The sequence below is a fragment of the Arvicola amphibius genome, chromosome 5 (genome assembly GCF_903992535.2).
Source record: "Arvicola amphibius chromosome 5, mArvAmp1.2, whole genome shotgun sequence".
In the NCBI taxonomy this organism is placed as follows: Eukaryota; Metazoa; Chordata; class Mammalia; order Rodentia; family Cricetidae; genus Arvicola; species Arvicola amphibius.
In genome coordinates this window covers 70,361,452-70,380,777 of record NC_052051.1, presented here as the reverse complement: position 1 = coordinate 70,380,777, position 19,326 = coordinate 70,361,452, and the positions used below count along the sequence as shown (strand labels likewise).

At 34.5% G+C, this 19,326-nt stretch overlaps 1 protein-coding gene across 1 annotated transcript in view; it reads left to right on the top strand.

Annotated features, from left to right (window-relative positions):
* Positions 1-19,326, top strand: part of Ccdc73 (coiled-coil domain containing 73) — a 114,967-nt gene that overhangs the window by 20,717 nt on the left and 74,924 nt on the right. Inside the window, exons 3-8 of the mRNA XM_038331413.1 lie at positions 4,755-4,826; positions 6,777-6,812; positions 8,235-8,309; positions 15,455-15,493; positions 18,738-18,873; positions 19,072-19,151. Of these exons, the coding sequence (XP_038187341.1) occupies positions 4,755-4,826; positions 6,777-6,812; positions 8,235-8,309; positions 15,455-15,493; positions 18,738-18,873; positions 19,072-19,151 (438 nt within the window). The remainder of the gene's footprint in view (positions 1-4,754; positions 4,827-6,776; positions 6,813-8,234; positions 8,310-15,454; positions 15,494-18,737; positions 18,874-19,071; positions 19,152-19,326) is intronic.

Sequence of the window (19,326 nt, the reverse complement as noted above, 5' to 3'; positions counted from 1 at the left end):
TATTATACAAGACTTAAGCTAGTTAGAATAGGGTATTTGTACTTATTGAATATAATTTCGTAGTATGTTTAGAACTCTCTTACTTAAACAAAAGGGGGAGGTGTTGCAGGAGCTCCTTCAGCCAATAGCTGCTGAGATACCAGCCCATTGAGGCGTGGTCTCTCCTTTAAAAAACAGCAACTGCCCTCTGCTTGCATTCTGGCTTCCGGCTCGGCTTCCGGCGACTAGGCTCCCTTCCTGATTGCACAGAGGGCTGTTGTCTGGGACGGTGATCTGTAAGTTTTTCCCCTTTAAATAAATAACCATTCTATTAATCATAATTCCAAACTGGTATGGGATTGTTTATGATTTACACCTTCATTTTAAGAAATTCCATTAAGGTCCTCTGGTGCCACCAAGTGTTTGTCCTTAAAGTGTCCTGAAAGAGATTTCTTGTGTAATTTACAACCACATTTTCTTTATAGCATGGAGCCAGTTGCGAGCATTACAAATAGCCTTTAAAAATCTCCCAAAAGTTTTGGCTTTGGGGTATTACAGAGCCCAGGATCACATATCAGTGAAGATTAGCTAGGGCATTTGCTTTCTGCTTTCGGTTATCCTTTTTAGTGCATATGTGCCCTCAGGAAGCATTAGAACACTGGAATGGTTGATTTTATAACTTGGTTCCTGCTGAAGTTCTAAATCTAAAACCTCCTTATTTCTATAGTATTCTGAAATTATGGCTGTCTACAGACGCACACCTGGTGATAATATTAACTCACTTCTCTCATGATAATCGGCAAGCTTTGCTGAATAAGATAAGTTCTGTCATCTTGGTTGATTTACCTCTGTTAAGGAATCATACTATAGAGGTCAGTAAAGACTGCTGTAGCATGTCTGATAGTTCTCCTATTTCTATTAGAAAACTTAGCTATAAACAAATAAGATTAAACCTAGATTTAATTTAGGGAGAGTGCCTGTCTTAATTAGGGTTTCTGTCATTATGAAGAGATATCATGACCATGGCAGCTCTTATAAAGGAAAACATTTAATTGGGGTGGCTTACATTTCCAGAGGTTTAGTTCATTATCATCATAGTGGACATGGCAGCATGCAGGCAGACATGGTGTTGGAGAAGAAACTACATATTGATCCTGCAGGCAATAGGATGTGGTCTGGGATACTGGGCATGGCTTTAGCATATATGAGACCTCAAAGCCTACTCCTACAGTGACACACTTCCTGCAACAAGGCCAAACCGACTGCAACAAAGCCGTATTTCCTAATAGTGCTACTTCCTATGAGCTTATGGGGTCAATTACATTCGAACTACCACAGTACCTAGCCGATAAGTTTGTATCATAGTCATTGCTTAGTGACTAGTCAGGATTTCTCCTTTGAATTATAAGGATTAACAGTCTTTTAAAAAGTTTAGCCCTGCATAGCCCTGACTAGCCTGGAACTTGCTGTGTATGCCAGGCTGGCCTGGAACTCACAGAGTTACTTGCTTCTGCTTTCTGAGTGCTAGGTGTACATCACTTGGCTGATCATTTTTCATTTAAAACTATATTACATCTAAATCCTAAAATACGCATATATAAATAATATATATATATAAATAAATGCCAATGTATTTATGTATGAATATAAAAATGAATAATATGTAGAAGTAGAATAAATATCCTGTGTGTACTGTGGAAAACTGTCCTCCAAGCATGACATGGCTGTTGCTGTCTTGAAATCAGAACCATGTGGCAACTGCACGAGATTCTCACACGAGTTGGCCCACTGGTGAGAGATCACATGTCAGCTGCTGATATGCCGATGAGAAGGAGGTTCTGACTTACCATTTCTTACAGATGGGTTGTGGTGAGGTGTAAGGAAAAGAGAGTACAAATTGTATCTGTGTTAAATATCTCCCTATGACATTTAAAATTTTGGGACCCATGAAAAGAATTTAACAATGAAGAATTGTAAAGTAAGATAAAGATGAAATCAAAGGAACAAGGAATAAGGGAAATGGGATATGATGTCCAGTTCACCAGGCTGGTTAGGACCGTGTTTTCCTGATAGTTGAGGAGGAGGAACCCTGGTTCTAGCATGGGTGTGTGGGAGTGTTTGTGGTCTTGATAAACTCCATAGTGAGTTGTATTATCTTAAAGAGGCTCTGGTCCATCTGGGTGACTTAGATTGGCATATAAATTGGATTTGTAAAGTACAGAAGTGATCAAGAGGGGATGAGAAAAAAAATAGAAAAAGGGACAAGACTTGTATCAAGACAAAGTATTTAGGAAAAAATAACAACAAAGCAAATTCAGCGCTTTTAGGCTCTGAACTCCAGAAAAGCAGCAGTGTTCTTAACCATTGAACCATCTCTGTAGCCCCTTAACTTTGAAATAAATAGAATAGAAAACACTTCAAATTAAATATTGAACCTAAATATAACATTCACTTGAAATAGGGGGGAGGTGAAAAATGGGATTATATAAATGCAATAAAAAAGTGCCTGGGGACTAGGAAAATGGCCTCCTGGGTAAAGTGCTGTACAAGCATGAGGACCTGAGTTTGGATTTTCAGAACCCATGTAAAAGCCTGGTGAGGTAGCGTAAATTCCAGTGTTCCTACAGTGAAACGGGGAGGTGGAGACTGGTCAATCCCTAGAAACTTGATTGCCAGTTAGCCTGAAGTATAAAGCAGTGAGTAAGAAACCAGTTTCAAATAAGGTGGACCAACACCTGAGTTGTTTTTGACCTCCACACTTGCCTTTGTGGCATATGTGTAGACAGAAGTTTCTGTCCTGCCCAGCCTCTCAGCTATTCAACTCCAAAGAAACATACAGAGGATTATATTAACTATAATCTGTTTGACCTATTAGCTCAGGCTTATTACTAACTAGCTCTTACAACTTAAATTAACCCATAATTCTTGTCTATGTTCAGCCATATGGCTTGGTACTTTTTCTCAGTAAGGCATTCTCATCTTGCTTCCTCTGAAACTGGCTGTGACTGCATCTCTGCCTTTCCTCTTCCCAGAATTCTCCTAGTCTGGTTGCCTCACCTATTGTTTCTGCCTGGCTACTGGTCAGTCAGTGTTTTATTAAACCAATATGAGTGACAGATCTATACAGTGTACAAGAGCATTATCCCACAGAACACATGCAGGCTTGAACTCCCAACACACATAAACAAAGATAAGAGAAAAAAAAGTGAAATTCTTTTCTGTACTTTGGTTTTACAAAAAATAGTTTGGCCAACTTAAAGAAGTAAATGTTGGCTGGGTAGTGGTGGCACATGCCTTTAATCCCAGCACTTGGGAGCCAGAGGCAGGTGGATCCCTGTGAGTTTGAGGCCAACCTGGACTACAAGAGCTAGTTCCAGGATAGGCTCCAAAGCTAAAGAGAAACACTGTCTCAAAAAAAAAAAAGTAAAGGTCATTGACCATATATACTTAGATAATAAATTGGCTTCTCTGAGAATTCCAACCCCAAGATTACAATTCTTCTTGTATACTAGGGCTGCTAATTTTAATCAATTTAGTTAGAATTTCTTCCATTTTTTCTACCTACCTCTCTCTGTCTCCCCCTCCCTCCTTCCTACCTTTCTTTTTTCCTTCTTTTTGTTCTTTCTTGACAGCTTAGGCTAACAGTCTCTGGAACGAATGTTGGCCTTGAATTCCTAATCTTCACCTTCTATATGCTTTGACAACAGGTACACTTCATCACATCTGGCTTGGCATTGAAGAAAGTTTGAAGCCAGCTGTTTCTAGAGTCTAAATTTTTAAAAATTGTTTTATATATTTTTCTCTGCTCCCCTCCTATCTTATTTCCTTCCCTTCTGCCCTCTCCCATGATCCCCATGCTCCTAATTCACTCAGGAGATCTTGTCTTTTTTCTACTTCCCATATAGATCAGATCCATGTATGTCTTTCTTAGGGTCCTCTTTGTTGTCTGGGTTCTCTGGGATTGTGAATTGTAGGCTGGTCTTTCTTTGCTTTATGTCTAAAAGCCACTTATGAGTGAGTACAATATGATATTTGTCTTTCTGGGTCTGGTTACCTCACTCAATATGATGTTTTCTGGATCCATCCATTTGCTCACAAATGTCAAGATGTCATTATTTTTTTCTGCTGTGTAGTACTCCATTGTGTAAATGTACCACATTTTCCTTATCCATTTGTCTGTCAAGGGGCATTTAGGTTGCTTCCAGGTTCTGGCTATGACACATAATGCTGCCATAAACATAGTTGAGCATCCTTTGGGTATATACTCAAAAGTGGTATTGCTGGGTCTTGAGGTAGGTAGAGTACAAAAATTTAAAAAGCAATGTGCTTTTATTATGAATAAGCAAATGAAACCAAAATTTGTGTATAATTTTATCACCAAAAGATAATGAAATTGATTAAAGTCATATTTCAAGGGAATAAATAGAAATAAATGTGCTTAAAATATTTTCATTTTGATTATGTTTTATATGATGTTTTGTCTTTCTGTATGCATATGTATATCATGGGCATGTCTGGTACCCACATAAATCAGAAGAGGGTATTCAATTCCCTGGCAACTGGAGTTGCCAATGATTTGAGCTATCACGTAGATGCTGAGCCTGGGTCTTCTGTAAGAACAGCAAGTGCTCTTAACCTCTGAGCCATCTCCCCAGCTGCCTGTGCTTAACTTATTTTAACTGTAAACCTAATTGAGTTTTAAAGTCAGAAAACTTACCAAACTTTGTTTTAACTTCTCATAATTTTTTTTCCTTTTCTCATAATTTTAAAAATAGGAGACTCTTCAGAATCAAAAGGAGGCATTAATAAAGCAACATAAAGAAGCAATGGGAGTTTTTAAAAATCAGGTGATTTTCATGATGGACTAACTACAATTGAAAATTGTGTATTTTTTCTCTTTGCAGTGAATATTATGATAAACTATTCTCTGCACACACAGAAAACAAAAGAACATTATGGAAAACAAGAAATAATTTTTTTACTTATAACTTATGCTAGTGTAGAGAAATTAGGAAAAAATGTTTTCCTGGTGATATAGATGTATCTATCCTTAATAATTTTGATATGTGCTCATTCATCTTCTTTCTTTTGTAAAAGTATGCTATTGTCATCCCTTTCCCATACTGCTCCTTTACAGAAGTTGATCTATTGAACCATGCATGGTGCTTGGGTCAATTCACAAGTAATTAAAAATATTAAGAGGAAGATGTGAAACCATAGTAAAATTCATAGTAAAGAACTATTGAATGCAATTGGTGGCACATGCTTTTAATCCTAACACTCAGGAGGCGAAAGCAGATGGATTTCTGTGAGTTCAGATTGATTTCAGATTGATTTCTGTGAGTTCAAGGTCAGCCTAGTCTGTATTTTGAGTTCCAGGCCAGCTGGATACATAGAGAGACTTTGTCTCAACACAACAAAACAAAAAATGAATAGCAGCAACAACAATACCCCCAAAAGAAAGAGGATATGAAGGAGGGAGAGAAGAGGTGATCCTTTTTGCTATCTGCTGAAATCTCCATGAATAACAGCTACCAGTAATTGAAAAATAAAGAAAATAAAACTAAAACATTTTAAAGTAATAGAAGCTATACCTTCATTTATTTAATTTTATCATCTTTGACTTTCTCAGATTCATCTCTGCTTACTAGAAAATGTTAGCTTAGATTTTCATTGGCATTAATTCTACTTAGCAAAAAATAATGCTTCCTGTAAAACAGCAACAACAAAAGCAGATATTGGCTTAGGAACATATACTCAGAAAAGACAATACCTTCTAGAATGTTGTCTTTGTATCCCACTGTTCTCATTCTTTCTTCACTCTCTTTTGTCTTCATTTTCATACAACTATGTGTGGAGAAAAAGAAACACAAAGAAATAAACCTGTGTACCTAACATCATAGTTGGTTGAGGTTAGTGATATTTTATATCTTGGGATGAATTGTGTTAAACAAGGCAAACTTTCTTTTAATTGAAATAACTCTAACCAATGCTGTAAGCGTTTTAGCTGAAGGGTTAGGAAGAAGAAGTGTAACATAGTGTTCAGGACTGCAAAGTCTGAGTCTTTGCCGTCACAAGACACCGAGCACATCAGAAGGTCCTGGGTACCCTCAGGAGACATCTTCAGATTCTCACATTTGTTTATTTTATAGTACTAGAGCTCAAACACAGGGCCTTTCACATGGTTGGAAGGTTCTATATCACCATGCTGCATTCACAGCTCGTGCTTATTTTTAAGTAAAGAACTATTGAATGCAAATGAAGAGTGTGGGAGAGATAGAGATGTCTCAAAGAAAAAGTATTGACAGTTTTGTTAAAGTCCTTAATGCTGCTTAGGATATTTTATTTTTTCCTTTTGCATATTCACTTTCATCTTGCTATTTTAGAGTGATATTTTTAAAGTAATAAAAGTCATTTTAATTTCATTAAATAAGTAATCAAACTCAGAATGTAAGCATTGCTCATGCAAATATAAATGCTATGATTTCATATACTTATACCTTTAGAAAATGATACATGATATTGCTTAAAAGTAGATAGTAAATATTCAGACATTTAAGATTTCTGGAGGGTTAAACCAAACTTCAAGGGAATTATTGATATTTAAATGTGATTTAGTTATTTATGTGCTTTAGTGATTGCCTTTCCTTCTCTTCCATTTATTTATGTTTTCTGAATGTGAGAATATGTTCAAATTGTATAAATTCAATATAGAAGTATAAAATGCTTTCATATCCTTCCTGATGAGCAGAAATCACTGGTTTACTTACCTGTATTTTAATTTTAAAACTTACCAGCTGCAAATGAAGATGTATGCCTTGGAAGAAGAAAAGGTAGCTATTAATTTTAAGATATAATTAAATGAATTTATCATCACTATTCACTATAATAGAAATGGGTGTCAGTAATAAAATAATGGAGAATGTTGGTTGATTAAAATCTTATAAGCAGAAAAACCTCAGGTCATCATGTTACTTGGCTTTATGATTTTCTGATTGAGAATATTCAGGCTTAACAGATGGGATGACTTTACATGGTAAAACTGGGACTAGAATTCAGACTTCTTCAGCTCCCAAAGGAATTGTGCTTCTTTCTGCTAGAGTACTTCCTTCTACGGTCATCCCATGCTCTAGTGCATTGGTTCTCAACATGTGGGTCATGGCCTCTTTCGGGGGGGTCACATATCAGATATCCTGCATATCAGATGTTTACACTACGATTTACAACAGTAGCAAAATTACACTAATGAAGTAGCAATGAAAACAATTTTATGGTTGGGGGTCACCACAACATGAGGATCTGTACTAAAGGGTCACAGAATTAGTAAGGCTGAGAACCACTGCTCTAGTGCCTTTCCAGTGTGAGCAACTGCTTTCAGTATAAACTCTTGAGATGATTTGTATCTGGTTGCCAGCTAATTTAGAGAAGAGACATGATTTCTAACAAATCAAGAAACTTACCTCACACTAAATATTTTCTAATGCTAACAGTTAACATGTATTATGTTAAGTATGCCAATGGACATAGAATTTACAATATTAATTTATACACATACTCTTAAGCAAGAGACTTTTAAGGAAAATTCTCCCTTATCTTTATACTCGTAATATAGATGCACCTATATCTTATTAATTAGAATATATTTGCCCCTCTGCATCCACAGTTTTGTATGCATGGTTTACCGACACTAATTAAAAATACTAGTTAAGAAAAATTGCTTCTGTGCTGGATACATAGATTTTATTCACAACATCATTTCATATCCAGTGTCTTACAACAACTATTTATATATAATTTTTATTGTTTTAAGTATTATAACCAATCTGGTGATAATTTGAAGTATATAAGAGAATGTGTGTAGGTTATGTGCAAACACTATGAGCATCCTTAGATTTTGGTATTTATAGAGGGACTCTTAGACTCAGTTCCTTGTAAATTCTGAGAGATGATTGTATGTTCTATGTAAGAATTTAATAATTATATAGTGTCTTAAAATTTAAGTTTGCTTAAAAGTGTTCTTATAAATTGAGTTATTGTAAAAACATTTTATTTTATGATAATTATAATTATATAAAGGTTATTGCAGTGTTTGATGTTTAAAGGCTGTTATAAGTATACTTTGTCATGTAGATATTTGTTTAAAGTCTGTGAAATATTAGGTTTAAAATACAGGTTTTGGTTCTTGAGTTCTATTTTCTCCTTTTATATTTATGCTAAAAATATAATATTGGAGTGTGACTTTTTTTTCCTTAAAGGGAAAATACAAACTTGCTAAAGAAATCAAAGAAAAAGAAATTGAAGGATTAAAGGAAACATTAAAAACACTGCAGGTAAAGTAACTTACAGTTTAAAAATCAATTTTCTATTAGCATGTGTCAATGAAACGCCATGCAGCATGGCTAACAAAGCTAATAATAGTTTTTATTACATTATAATTTATATAATACTTTTGCTTAGGTACCATAATTTGAAATTTTAATTTTTGTTTGATAAATATTATAGTATATTAACTAGTATATACAGATATTAAGTAGAATACACATATACATATAAATATGTATATTAAAGTAGCCTTCATTGTTTGTTACTGCAATATAGGTGACTTACTGTTTTATTGCTGTGAAGAGACACCATGATCAAAGGCAGCTCTTATAAATGAAATCATTTAATTGGAGATTTGCCTACAGTATTAGAAGTTAGTCCATTATTATCATGGACAGCATGGTCGCACACAAGCAGACATGGTGTTAGAGAAGTAACTGGGAGTTCTGCATCCTGATACAAAGGTGGAGAGAGTGAGACTGGATCTGGCTTGGGCTTTTGAAAAGCCCACTCCCAGTGACACACTTCCTCTAACAAAACCACAACTACTCTAACAAGGCCACACCTCTTAATCGTTCTCAAATAGTGCCACCCCTAGTGACTAAGCATTTGAGTCTGTGAGGCCTATTCTTATTCAAACGGACACCTTAGGTAAATAGCTGTAGTTTTTAACATTTCATGTGTGAGGAAAACAAGGCTTATATGTTGCAATTTATCTGTGGCACTTAAAAGTTAATAAATATTCTAGCACTTGGGAGACAGAGAAAGGCAGATCTCTGAGTTCAAGGCCAGTCTACATAGTGAGTTTTAGGATAGCTGTGGCTACATAAGGGAGAGACCCTCTCTCAAAAAACAAAAACAAACAAAATTCTGGCCTTACCTGCATATTTGCTGCATGTTACAAGTATTACAACTCTGAAAGGAAAAGTATCCTGGCAGTCAGAAGTCAGGCCATACCTACAACTCTGAAGAGAAAGGTATCCTGGCTGTCTAAAGGTATCCTGGCTGTCGGAAACCAGGCTATACCTATAGCTTTGTTCTGGTGGGGGATGGTTTCCCTGCTGGAATGTAGTTCTCCAAGGGAGCTGTTACAGTTGTGTTTTCTTACTTTATTTTAGGCACAATTTAAATTTGAGTAAGTGTTGAAAAAATTAATACATTTTCCTACTAAATATTTTCAAAAGGAGCATGCTAATTTTGGTGTAATTTATTCTTTTTAAATTGTTTCAGTTGCTGTCATATATACAGCATCTAATTATTTGAATCATGAGTATTTTGAAAGCAAAATAAATTCCTTCATATGGCTGACCCTTGAATAGGTGTAAGGACATGTTTTTGTCTTGCTTGTGACATAGCACAGGTCACATACTACACAGTATCTGACCTGTCAAACAATGCTTGACCAGAGTAGAACAGTGAAGGGTCACTGTGAGTCCTGTCCCCCACCTCAACTTGAAGAAGCTCAGGTGAAGCTGCTGTCCAGATACAGATCTGACACAAACCCACCTGACAAAGACCTCTTAACACACAGCCCCTCCCCCGCCTCCTCTACTTCCTGGTTACTTAGTTTTCTTCCTCTCTTGTCCTTTAATAATGTAATACTTTAGCAGGTGCTAGGTACCAAGAATAATTGGATAGCGACTTTCATTGTGTAACTCATAGTCAAGGGCTTCTAACCAATGAATTCCAAAACAAATAGAAACAGAAAACCATACACCCCAAAAATGAAAGACACAAGAAAATATTTTTGTTGTGATAGATTATTTGAATTTTTCCTTTCTGTATAATCATGGTACTCAGTTGATCTCAAATGAGAGACTTTCCTTAACAAAACAGTATGTCTAAATGGCTAGATAACTTTGCTGATGTTTTTGTGGATTAATGGCTTATTGTATAATGTGGCAAGACACACTTTTCTTGAACTTCAGGTTTCCTTTAAGTAAAATGAAGAAGTTGAACTATATTATTATTTCCCAAACAAGATCACTTCTATAGAGTAACAAAGTATGTCCACTATCTACTCGGTATAAAAGGAGTGAACCCGAAGAGTCAGTTTTATTGACTGTCCAGAATTAAACTGGGTAGGGTCTATGGAGATAGATGACCTCTATAGCTCTCTCTCTCTCATTATTTTCTCACTAACACCATATTGTTCTTATAGACTATAGGATACTAATGACTCCTGCAGATCTGAAGGCATATTTAATAATTTGCTCTTTTTACTATTGAAGTTTAATGGTCTTAAGTCTCACCCAATCACACTGATGAAAGAGAACAGAATTCTTGGAGCTGTGAGTATGTGTATGTTTTGATCCATGAATAGGTCTTAGCTATTTGATGTTTTCATCAGGAGGACAGAGGACGTGTAACACAAAAGGTCTTCGAGTAAAGGTGAAAAACATCCTCATCAACAAATGTTACTGGAACAACTGGGCATTGTGAAAAACAGACTCTAAACACAGACATACAGTTGACACAAAAATAACAAAATGGATCAGAGACCAAATTGTCAAATACAAAACTATAGCAATTCTAGAGCACAATGTAGGAAAAAAATCTAGGAGGGTTTGGCATTGGCTTTTGAGGCATGAGACCAAAGGAATGATCCATGCAGTGACTGGTAAACCGGGCTTCATGGAAATGAAAAGTTTCTGCTTTTCAAAAGGCTTTCAACATAGTGAAAGACAAGCTCCAGATGAGAAGACAGTATTCACAGAAGGCAACTCCTGATACAGACTGCTCTCCATCACATTAAGTAAGAGGGAAACAAACAACTCAAATAAAAACAATATGCTGTAGATCTTAACACAAACCTTACCAAAGATACACAGACAGATGACATGTGCACATATAGAGAGATGTTCTACATCATATGCTATGAAGGAATTGCAAAGTAAAGTGTCAAAAATAACACCGTGCTTTAAAATTGAAACAACCAAAATCCAGATCACAGAAAAGCTGTGGAAGCAATTTGGCTGTTTCTTACAAAATTAAATATTTTTTATTAAAAAGCGGAGGAAAAAATAAAAAAGAGACTGAAGCATGTTAATAGTGGAAACACTGTGTGTGGTGCTGTAGTGCTGGGTACATACCATTACCCATTTGTCCAGACACGTAGACTATTCAAGAGTGAACCCTATTGTCATCTGTGGACTTTGGGTGGTAATGTGTCATTGTAGGCTCACTAATTGTAACAGGCACATAATTTGTGTGTGGGAGGGGAAGAGAGAGAGGAGGGAGGGAGGGAGGGAAGAGATGTTAATAGTCAGGGAGTTGCTTTTGTGTTAGGAGAGCAGGGAGTCTATGGGATATTTGTACTTTTCTCTCAGTTTTGCTATGAAACTGCATATATGTTTTTAAAATCTTGAAAAAGAGACCTACAGCTCTCTAAGTGGAGTCATAATTCTCATCACCCAAATATTTACCATCCTTCTAATTTTATATAATTCAAGGTATATATTTTTGTGATGTGAAATTAATACTTTTGACCTTTTAAACAGTGAAGACATCAAGTTTTACCTTCCCCAATAATCTTCATCTTTTTTCCTTTCCATTTTCATAGAAGATACATTTTGAATCTTCTCAGTGTGCCTTACATGTCTTTGTACTCTCACTCTTTCTTTATCTCTGTGAGCTTGCTGTGTTTTATGTTGTTTCTTTACATTTATCTTCTAGTTCACTAATTTTTCAACTATGTTTTATTTGTCATATAACTTGTCCATTAAGTTTTTTATTTTATAACTGCATTTCTGTTTTATGGAAGTTCAATTTGGTACACTTTCAAATCTGCCTTTTTTTATAGCGTCTTATACTTTTCTCATCCTTTTTACTTTGTCTTTTACATCTTTAATCATATAAAAATAATTTTATATCTTTGAGATTTTTATCTCTTATCTCTAATTATTGATGGTCAAGTCTTCCTGTTTGCAGTGTCTGCCTGCTGAGTTTCCCGTTGGAGGTCTTTGTGTTTGATGTGGTTCATAAATTTTAACTTGCTAGCCCCTCTTCACAGGAAGTACATTTTCTGCTGAAACTATGTCATGTAACTTTTCTACAGAACTCATTTAGGATACTTCCTCTTTTTCCTGAATCTCAAAATGTTAGTGATCATCCCCTGGTTGTACACACATGCAGGGAATGTATATTGAGCTTTATATGCTTTATAATACGTGTTTAGAGTTTTAGTTTTTCATGAGATAACTTTTATTTTTGAACAAGTTTTAGTTAAAAACAAGTTTTTTGTGTTGGTATACTGAATGTCTTTGTAATTAGGAACAGCTCACTGACTTACATTTATTGCACATACTACTGGGCTACATAAGGATATTTTTCATACAAATATACATGTACTAGCCCATCTTACCCATGCATCCCTCCTCTGTTATTCATTCTTGTTCCCTTAGTTCCACATCTACTTTCATGTCGTATATATACATGATTTTATGTATCTATGTAAAACCTATGAACCACAAATGAAAGAATACGTATATTTGTCTTTTTGAGACTTATTTAGTTTACTTAATATGATCATCTCTAATTGTGCCTATTTTCCTGTAAACCACATAATTTATTTTTTATTTTTAGCTAAAAATTCCATTCTTATTATATAACGTATTTATTTACCCAGTCCTCTGTTAGTGGATACCTGGATTCATTCCATACTTATCTGTTATGGGTTTGCTGTAGTAAACATTGGTGCACAAGCACCTCTGTCATATGTTGATGTGCTGGGCCCTATGGGAGATGCTGAATTCCATAGTATCTGGGCCAGTTTGCATTCACATCAATAGCATGTGAAGTTCTTGTTTGTGTACATCCTTGGGAACTTTTTCATTTTTTGAGACAGGGTCTCATTGTGTAACCCTGACTAGGTTGGAACTTGCTATGTAGACCAGGTGGTGGTCTTGAACTCACAGAGATTTGTCTCCCCCTGTCTTCTGAGTGCTTGGATTAAAGGTGTACATCACCGAGCTTGGAATTACTTGTTTTCTGAATGACTGTCATTCTGACTGGGTGGGATGATATACACTTACTTTGTGTTTTCTGATAACTAGCAAGAGTGAACATTTTTTAATATTTGTACTTCATCTTTTGATAACTATTTGTTAATTTTATTAGCACATTTATTGAGTGGGTCATTTGATTTTTTGCTATTTAGTTTTTTGAATTCTTTTTATAGACTAGATATTAATCTCAAAGATTTTCTATCATTCTGTAGGTTGTCTCTTAATTCAGTTAATTGTTTCCTTTGCTGTGAAGAAACGTTTTAGTTTTATGTGGTTCTATCTGTCAGTTAGTAGAGTTGAAGACTGGTTTTATGCTTTCATAGGTACTGTGTTTAGGCAGTTGCATCCTTGGTATTCTAGTCTGGGCTAAGGATTTAAATGTGCTAATTATCCAGGTGAAAGTGGTCCACTTTATAGATACATGAGTAATTTTCAATCTTTTATATGCCACATTTTATTTATATAGTATTTATTTTATTTATACTTAGTTTGGGTTTCAACTCTATTCAGAAACAGATACATATACTTTTGATACATATATAATGTTTTAAACATTATGCAGTTTTAGTATAATTTACACAGTTCTCAAGCAATAACTTTGCAGATGACAGCATCATGTCATAATGTCATACAAAATAAATGTATGTTTCCACTATTTGTATAAATGGCTGACTGGTTTCAATAAAATATGTTCCCAGCCTCGTCTCTGTTCACTCCTTGATCTAACTTACATCAGAGCAATTCTTTATAACAGCAATCAGCATATTTGCTTGAAGCTCCCTAATGAATTTGCAAAAATTTAACTCCTGCCACAAATTACAAGGCTAACAATGATTGCATTCTGCCATTTCTGAAGTCTTTTTTGTTTATTTTTCCCATTTACTTCCTTCTTTCCACATGAGCATTCTAGTTCATTGAAACAAAGATACAAAAAAAGTTTATTGACTGTGTTAAGGGCTGTGAACTTGTTGAAATTTTCTTCCTTCTTTCTTAAGACTTTAACCACAAGTTGCTGACTCAGGAGGGTCTTTACCGACCATGCAATGAAATTACATTTCCTGATTGTTTTTCTTTAACTCTTACCATGTAGTTTAACTTAAGTACATTGCTTATGGCTTATCTTCCTCAGAATAAAAGTGGGCAAGCATTTCCTGGGTCCATTGTTGTTACCCCCAGTACCTACATTCATGGTCTTTCCTTACAGGGTTCAAGCACTCAGTATTTACTGAAGAAGTGACTTACACATAACCTATTCTGTTGAGGTTATGGCATCTAGCTAAGGCATTTGTTTCATAGTGAATGTGAAACAGTTATTTTATTTTTCTTAAAGTTTAACAAATCTAAGTTATTGAAGAAAATGCGAATTCATACATGATTGGTTAGAGTTTAGCTTGGTCAGCTATTCTGGAGGACTATAAACATGAGACGGATCAGGTAAACTGGTGAAGTTAAACATTGAGCTACTATGTTTTATATAGATAGCCATTGCAAATTCTAAGAGTCCTACAGACTGGGACATCTTTTGCCATCATGTCCCTCTATCTCTCCTTTAAAGTTCAACTCACTAAAGCCAGAAGCACTAAAGTAGTCAGTTCTCGTGGAAGGTCGTGAGGTTTTTTTTCTTAAAATAATTTTTATTCCTGTGTTTATTTGTTCTTTAATTTGTCCTTCAACAAGCACTAGTGTGAAGTATCAAACTCTACCAGATGCAGTTTCTTGAAGTTACCATTCTTTAACATGGTGTAGTTCTTACCACTCACTGTCTGTCTACTACTGGACCAGAAAATATACTCTTCTGGCCAGGGAGCTGTCTTATTCAAGCAGTATCCCAGGAACAGATGTTGTGATAGTGTTCCTGTAAATATATTGTGAACAGAGGCAATAAATGTATTTTTAAAGACAGGATCTCAACCATGTAACCCAGGCTGGCTTTTCCCTTTCTTCCAAGTGCTAGGATTATAGGCACAAGACACTGTACTGCCTTGAATATACTGGTGTTGTAAGGAAGAGGGTTACTATAAAAAATTTGAAAAAAATTCACTATAAGTTGTAATAGGAGATAAATGCCACATTTGGCAGCATGCAGTTTTGATGTCAGAAGGAATTTATAGTAAAGAATTTTAATAGATTTTTCTCCTCTTTTCAAGGTTTCTCAATATTCTTTACAGAAGAAAGTGAGTGAAATGGTAAGAAAATTGCATAATATATATTTTTACCACTTGGATTAGAACACAAGATCCATAGTAATACTGTAATATAACTGTGACTTTTAGTAAAAAAAAAAATTCTAGAAAATTGATACTGGGTATTGTTACAGTTTAAAGGCCTGCCACAATTTCAAAGTCATTATAACTTAGATAAATTTTGCAAATTTATTTGTAGATTTTTTTTGAGACAGGGTTTCTCTGTAGCTTTGGAGCCTGTCCTGGGATTAGCTCTTGTAGACCAGGCTGGCCTCGAACTCACAGAGATCCGCCTGCCTCTGCCTTCCGAGTGCTGGGATTAAAGGTGTGCACCACCACTGCCGGGCCAGATTTCTTAATGCTTACAGATTACAAACAAATAAAATATGTGGCAATGTTCATCCTTTATTGTTCTACATTCATCATAATTTATGGTATGGTACTTGTTATTGTTCAGGTAAGTATTTGCTTTTTATTTCTATGCATATAAAATTAATATTTACAGAATAACATTTCATGAAATACTTATTTTTTAATACTCTCCCTTGTATTTAAGGAAGAGATTTTTGTTGCTGTTGTTGTTGAGTTTTTTGTGGTTTTAATTAAACAGAATTCTCACTATGTCTACTTAAATCTTCAGAAGGCTTCTTGAGTGGGCTTATGCTATTACAATCTCATTCTTTGGAATAGACTATAAAGCAAGTAAAATTAATTTTTGGCTATATTTTCGCTATCACATAGATAAGAAATGAAGACTGTTGCTGTAACATTGAATACCATTTTAAATATTTTGCTTCTTAAAATTATTTGAGGTGTTAAAAATAATAGGAGGATTGTTAGGCTTGATTGAATATAAGATGTGAAAATTCTGTTGCTATTCAACTGGAGAGAAAAAAGATGATATTGTCAGACTATTTTAAACTGTGATTTTAATTAAGAAACTGAAAAACTATATTCCACTTTAGCTGTAAGTACCATGACATTTGTGCTGAAAGTCATCCTCAACGCTACAGTGGTTTTACACAAAATATAGAGAAATTGAATAATGTGCCCTTTGACCTGGGAGATAAGGCTACAGTAAAGGATCAAAGGCCACGTAAAATGTATTTTACTTTATTCCAGTTTAAAATTTCATTGAACAGATACTCATAACCTTTAAAAAAAAACCCACAGAAATATCTTCAAGTTTTTGTTAGTGTATGAATCATAAATTATATTTTTTTCTGACAGTTGAAAGCATTATATCACTTTTCACTAAAATTATCTTATATATTGATATTTTGCCCATTCAGGGGCAATATTCTCATGTAAAAGTTAAAAACCATATTTTTAAACATTATATATATATGCCATATAATTATTCTATTCTTATATAATTCTCATGACACTTTCTTTATTCAATGTTATTATTATTTTGTGAAAGTAGTACATTATCTTCTATACTGTTTAGCACTATGGCAAGTGAGGAAACAGGATAAACATTCTAATATTGTCCAGGCAGAACTTGTAGAACAGCAGAGTGTCCTAAAATAAATAACTTAAAATTAGTATTGAGAAATTTTAAAGATGTCCATGACTCCATAGAGGTGAACATTTAACTCCTAAGAAATACCAGTATACAGGGAGTTCAAGAAACTGACTTCCCTGTAAAGGTGGATTGTAAAGGTGGAGATATGCCCCAAACAGAAACTAACACATCACAGATCAAAACATTTTTCTGTCTATCTCACCTTGGAAAAGTCATGATCATTACCAATAATAATGCAACAAAATACATTGAAAAGTAAATTTGGAACATCATATTAGCCATTACTACAAGTTGATCACTGAGGAAAATCCTATTGTATATAATGTATATAGTGTACCAAGCAGCTGATAGTGTACTTAGTTAAAGTTACAGATGACCATTATGGCTGTACACTACTGTCTGCTTAATGTAGTAAAACCTTGTCCAGTGCTCTTTAAGTCATGTTTGGCTTCTCTTTGTATATTACTTTCCTTTAAGGAAAAAAAAAGAAGAAAGATGTCTTCTTTCAAAATTTCAAAATTTCAGTGTTAAAAGTTTTGATAAAATTCAGAATGACAGTATGTTTTCTTTCTGAATAAAACATCTCAGTTTATATTGTTGATCTGTATATATTTGTGTCTGTGCACAGTGTTCATGCCTTGTGCCCACAGGTTCAAATGGCTAAAGAGAGCTAAAGGTGTCCATGGAATTTATAATTCTTAATAGTATTTATTTATCATGACCAGTGAATAGTCTGGAGTATCTTATCATGGAGTATTTTATCATGCAAATCAATGAAATTTCATTTTCCTTGGATTTCACTTTGGCATCAAGCCAAGGATTTTTGGACTAAGTATATTATAGTTTAATATATATGGAGGTCTATGGATAAGGAGTGCCTGTGAAAGGAATCTCCAGAGTTCGTTGTATTTTTCACTAACAAGTTTATTAACTTTTGTAGATTTTGACTACCTACGTACTGCTTTTTAGCTAAAAGGCTAAGGAGACTGTTGTGGAATCATAAATTAATATGTAATAGACAGTGTTCTCTTAAAAACTACATTAGTATGGATTGAAAGTGAAAATGTCCTTGACTTGAAAATGTTCCATTAGATTCCAGTTAAAATGGGTTAGATTTTTGCATATCTGGTAAGAATTAGTGTAATTCTCTTGTGAGAAATGAATGGTATTTAAATATGGTTCATTATTATCTGTTGCTTAGTAATTGATAATAGTAATTACCTAAGTGGATATAAATTTTTATAAATTTGTAGTATTAATCCTTCTGAGTAGGATTCAAATTTTACCAATTATGTCTCCAATTTTAGTATATTTTCTATGATGTTATATTGCCTTTCTGACATTGCACAGTATTGTTCTTGGTCCCTATCATTCCATTTTGTATTACATTCCTGCTTCGTGTGTGAGGATGGGGTGTGGTGGAGCCTGTGCTCACTTAGGTCAGAGGAGAACTTGTGAGGGCTGGTTCTCTCTTCCCACCATGTGGTTCCCAGGGCCTGGACTCAGTTCATAGGGCTTTGTGGCACATGCCTTTGCCTACTGAGTTATCTGTCTGGCTCTTTGTCATTCGATTTTGAAAATTATGTATCATCATTGTATCTTTGTACATACATGTAACATGACTTGCTTATGAAAATCAGAGGGCAACTATCAGAAGTTGTTATAAATGTATGTGTATGTTTATTTTATATATAACTTCAAAATTTTTCTTGAAAATAGGAACAAAAGGCCCATTTACACCAACTAGCTAAAGAAGATTATCACAAGCAACTGGATGAAATTGAAAAATACTATGTTAAAATAACAAATCAGTTTGGATTGGTGAGAGAGAATCATGTAAAGTTAGAACAAAATGGTAGGTTGATATTTTATCTAAGTTTGTATATTCAGTAGGGAATATTTAGTGGGCTTCCTTATTATTAGTAAATTAAATTTACCTGATACTAGTAATAGCAAATGGCAGTTTAATCGAAATTAAATTAAGTTAGAATTATACATTGCATTAGGACTGTTTTATTTATATAATCTGTTTCTGATATCTTTTATGTTACAGTACAAGAAGCAATACAGTTAAACAAAAGACTTTCCACCTTAAATGAAAAACAAGAATCTGAAATAGACAGTTTAAAGAAGGTACGATTGATGTATTAAGCAAAAAAACCCTATAGTCTAAAATCATTGGTCTTATAAGATACTATGGAATATTGCAAGAAAACAGGAGTAATTTTTTGATAGAAGTCAGCAAAATATAAGTTCATAAGTATTAGGTATGATTATAGCAAATATAATGCATGTTTTTTCATCTATT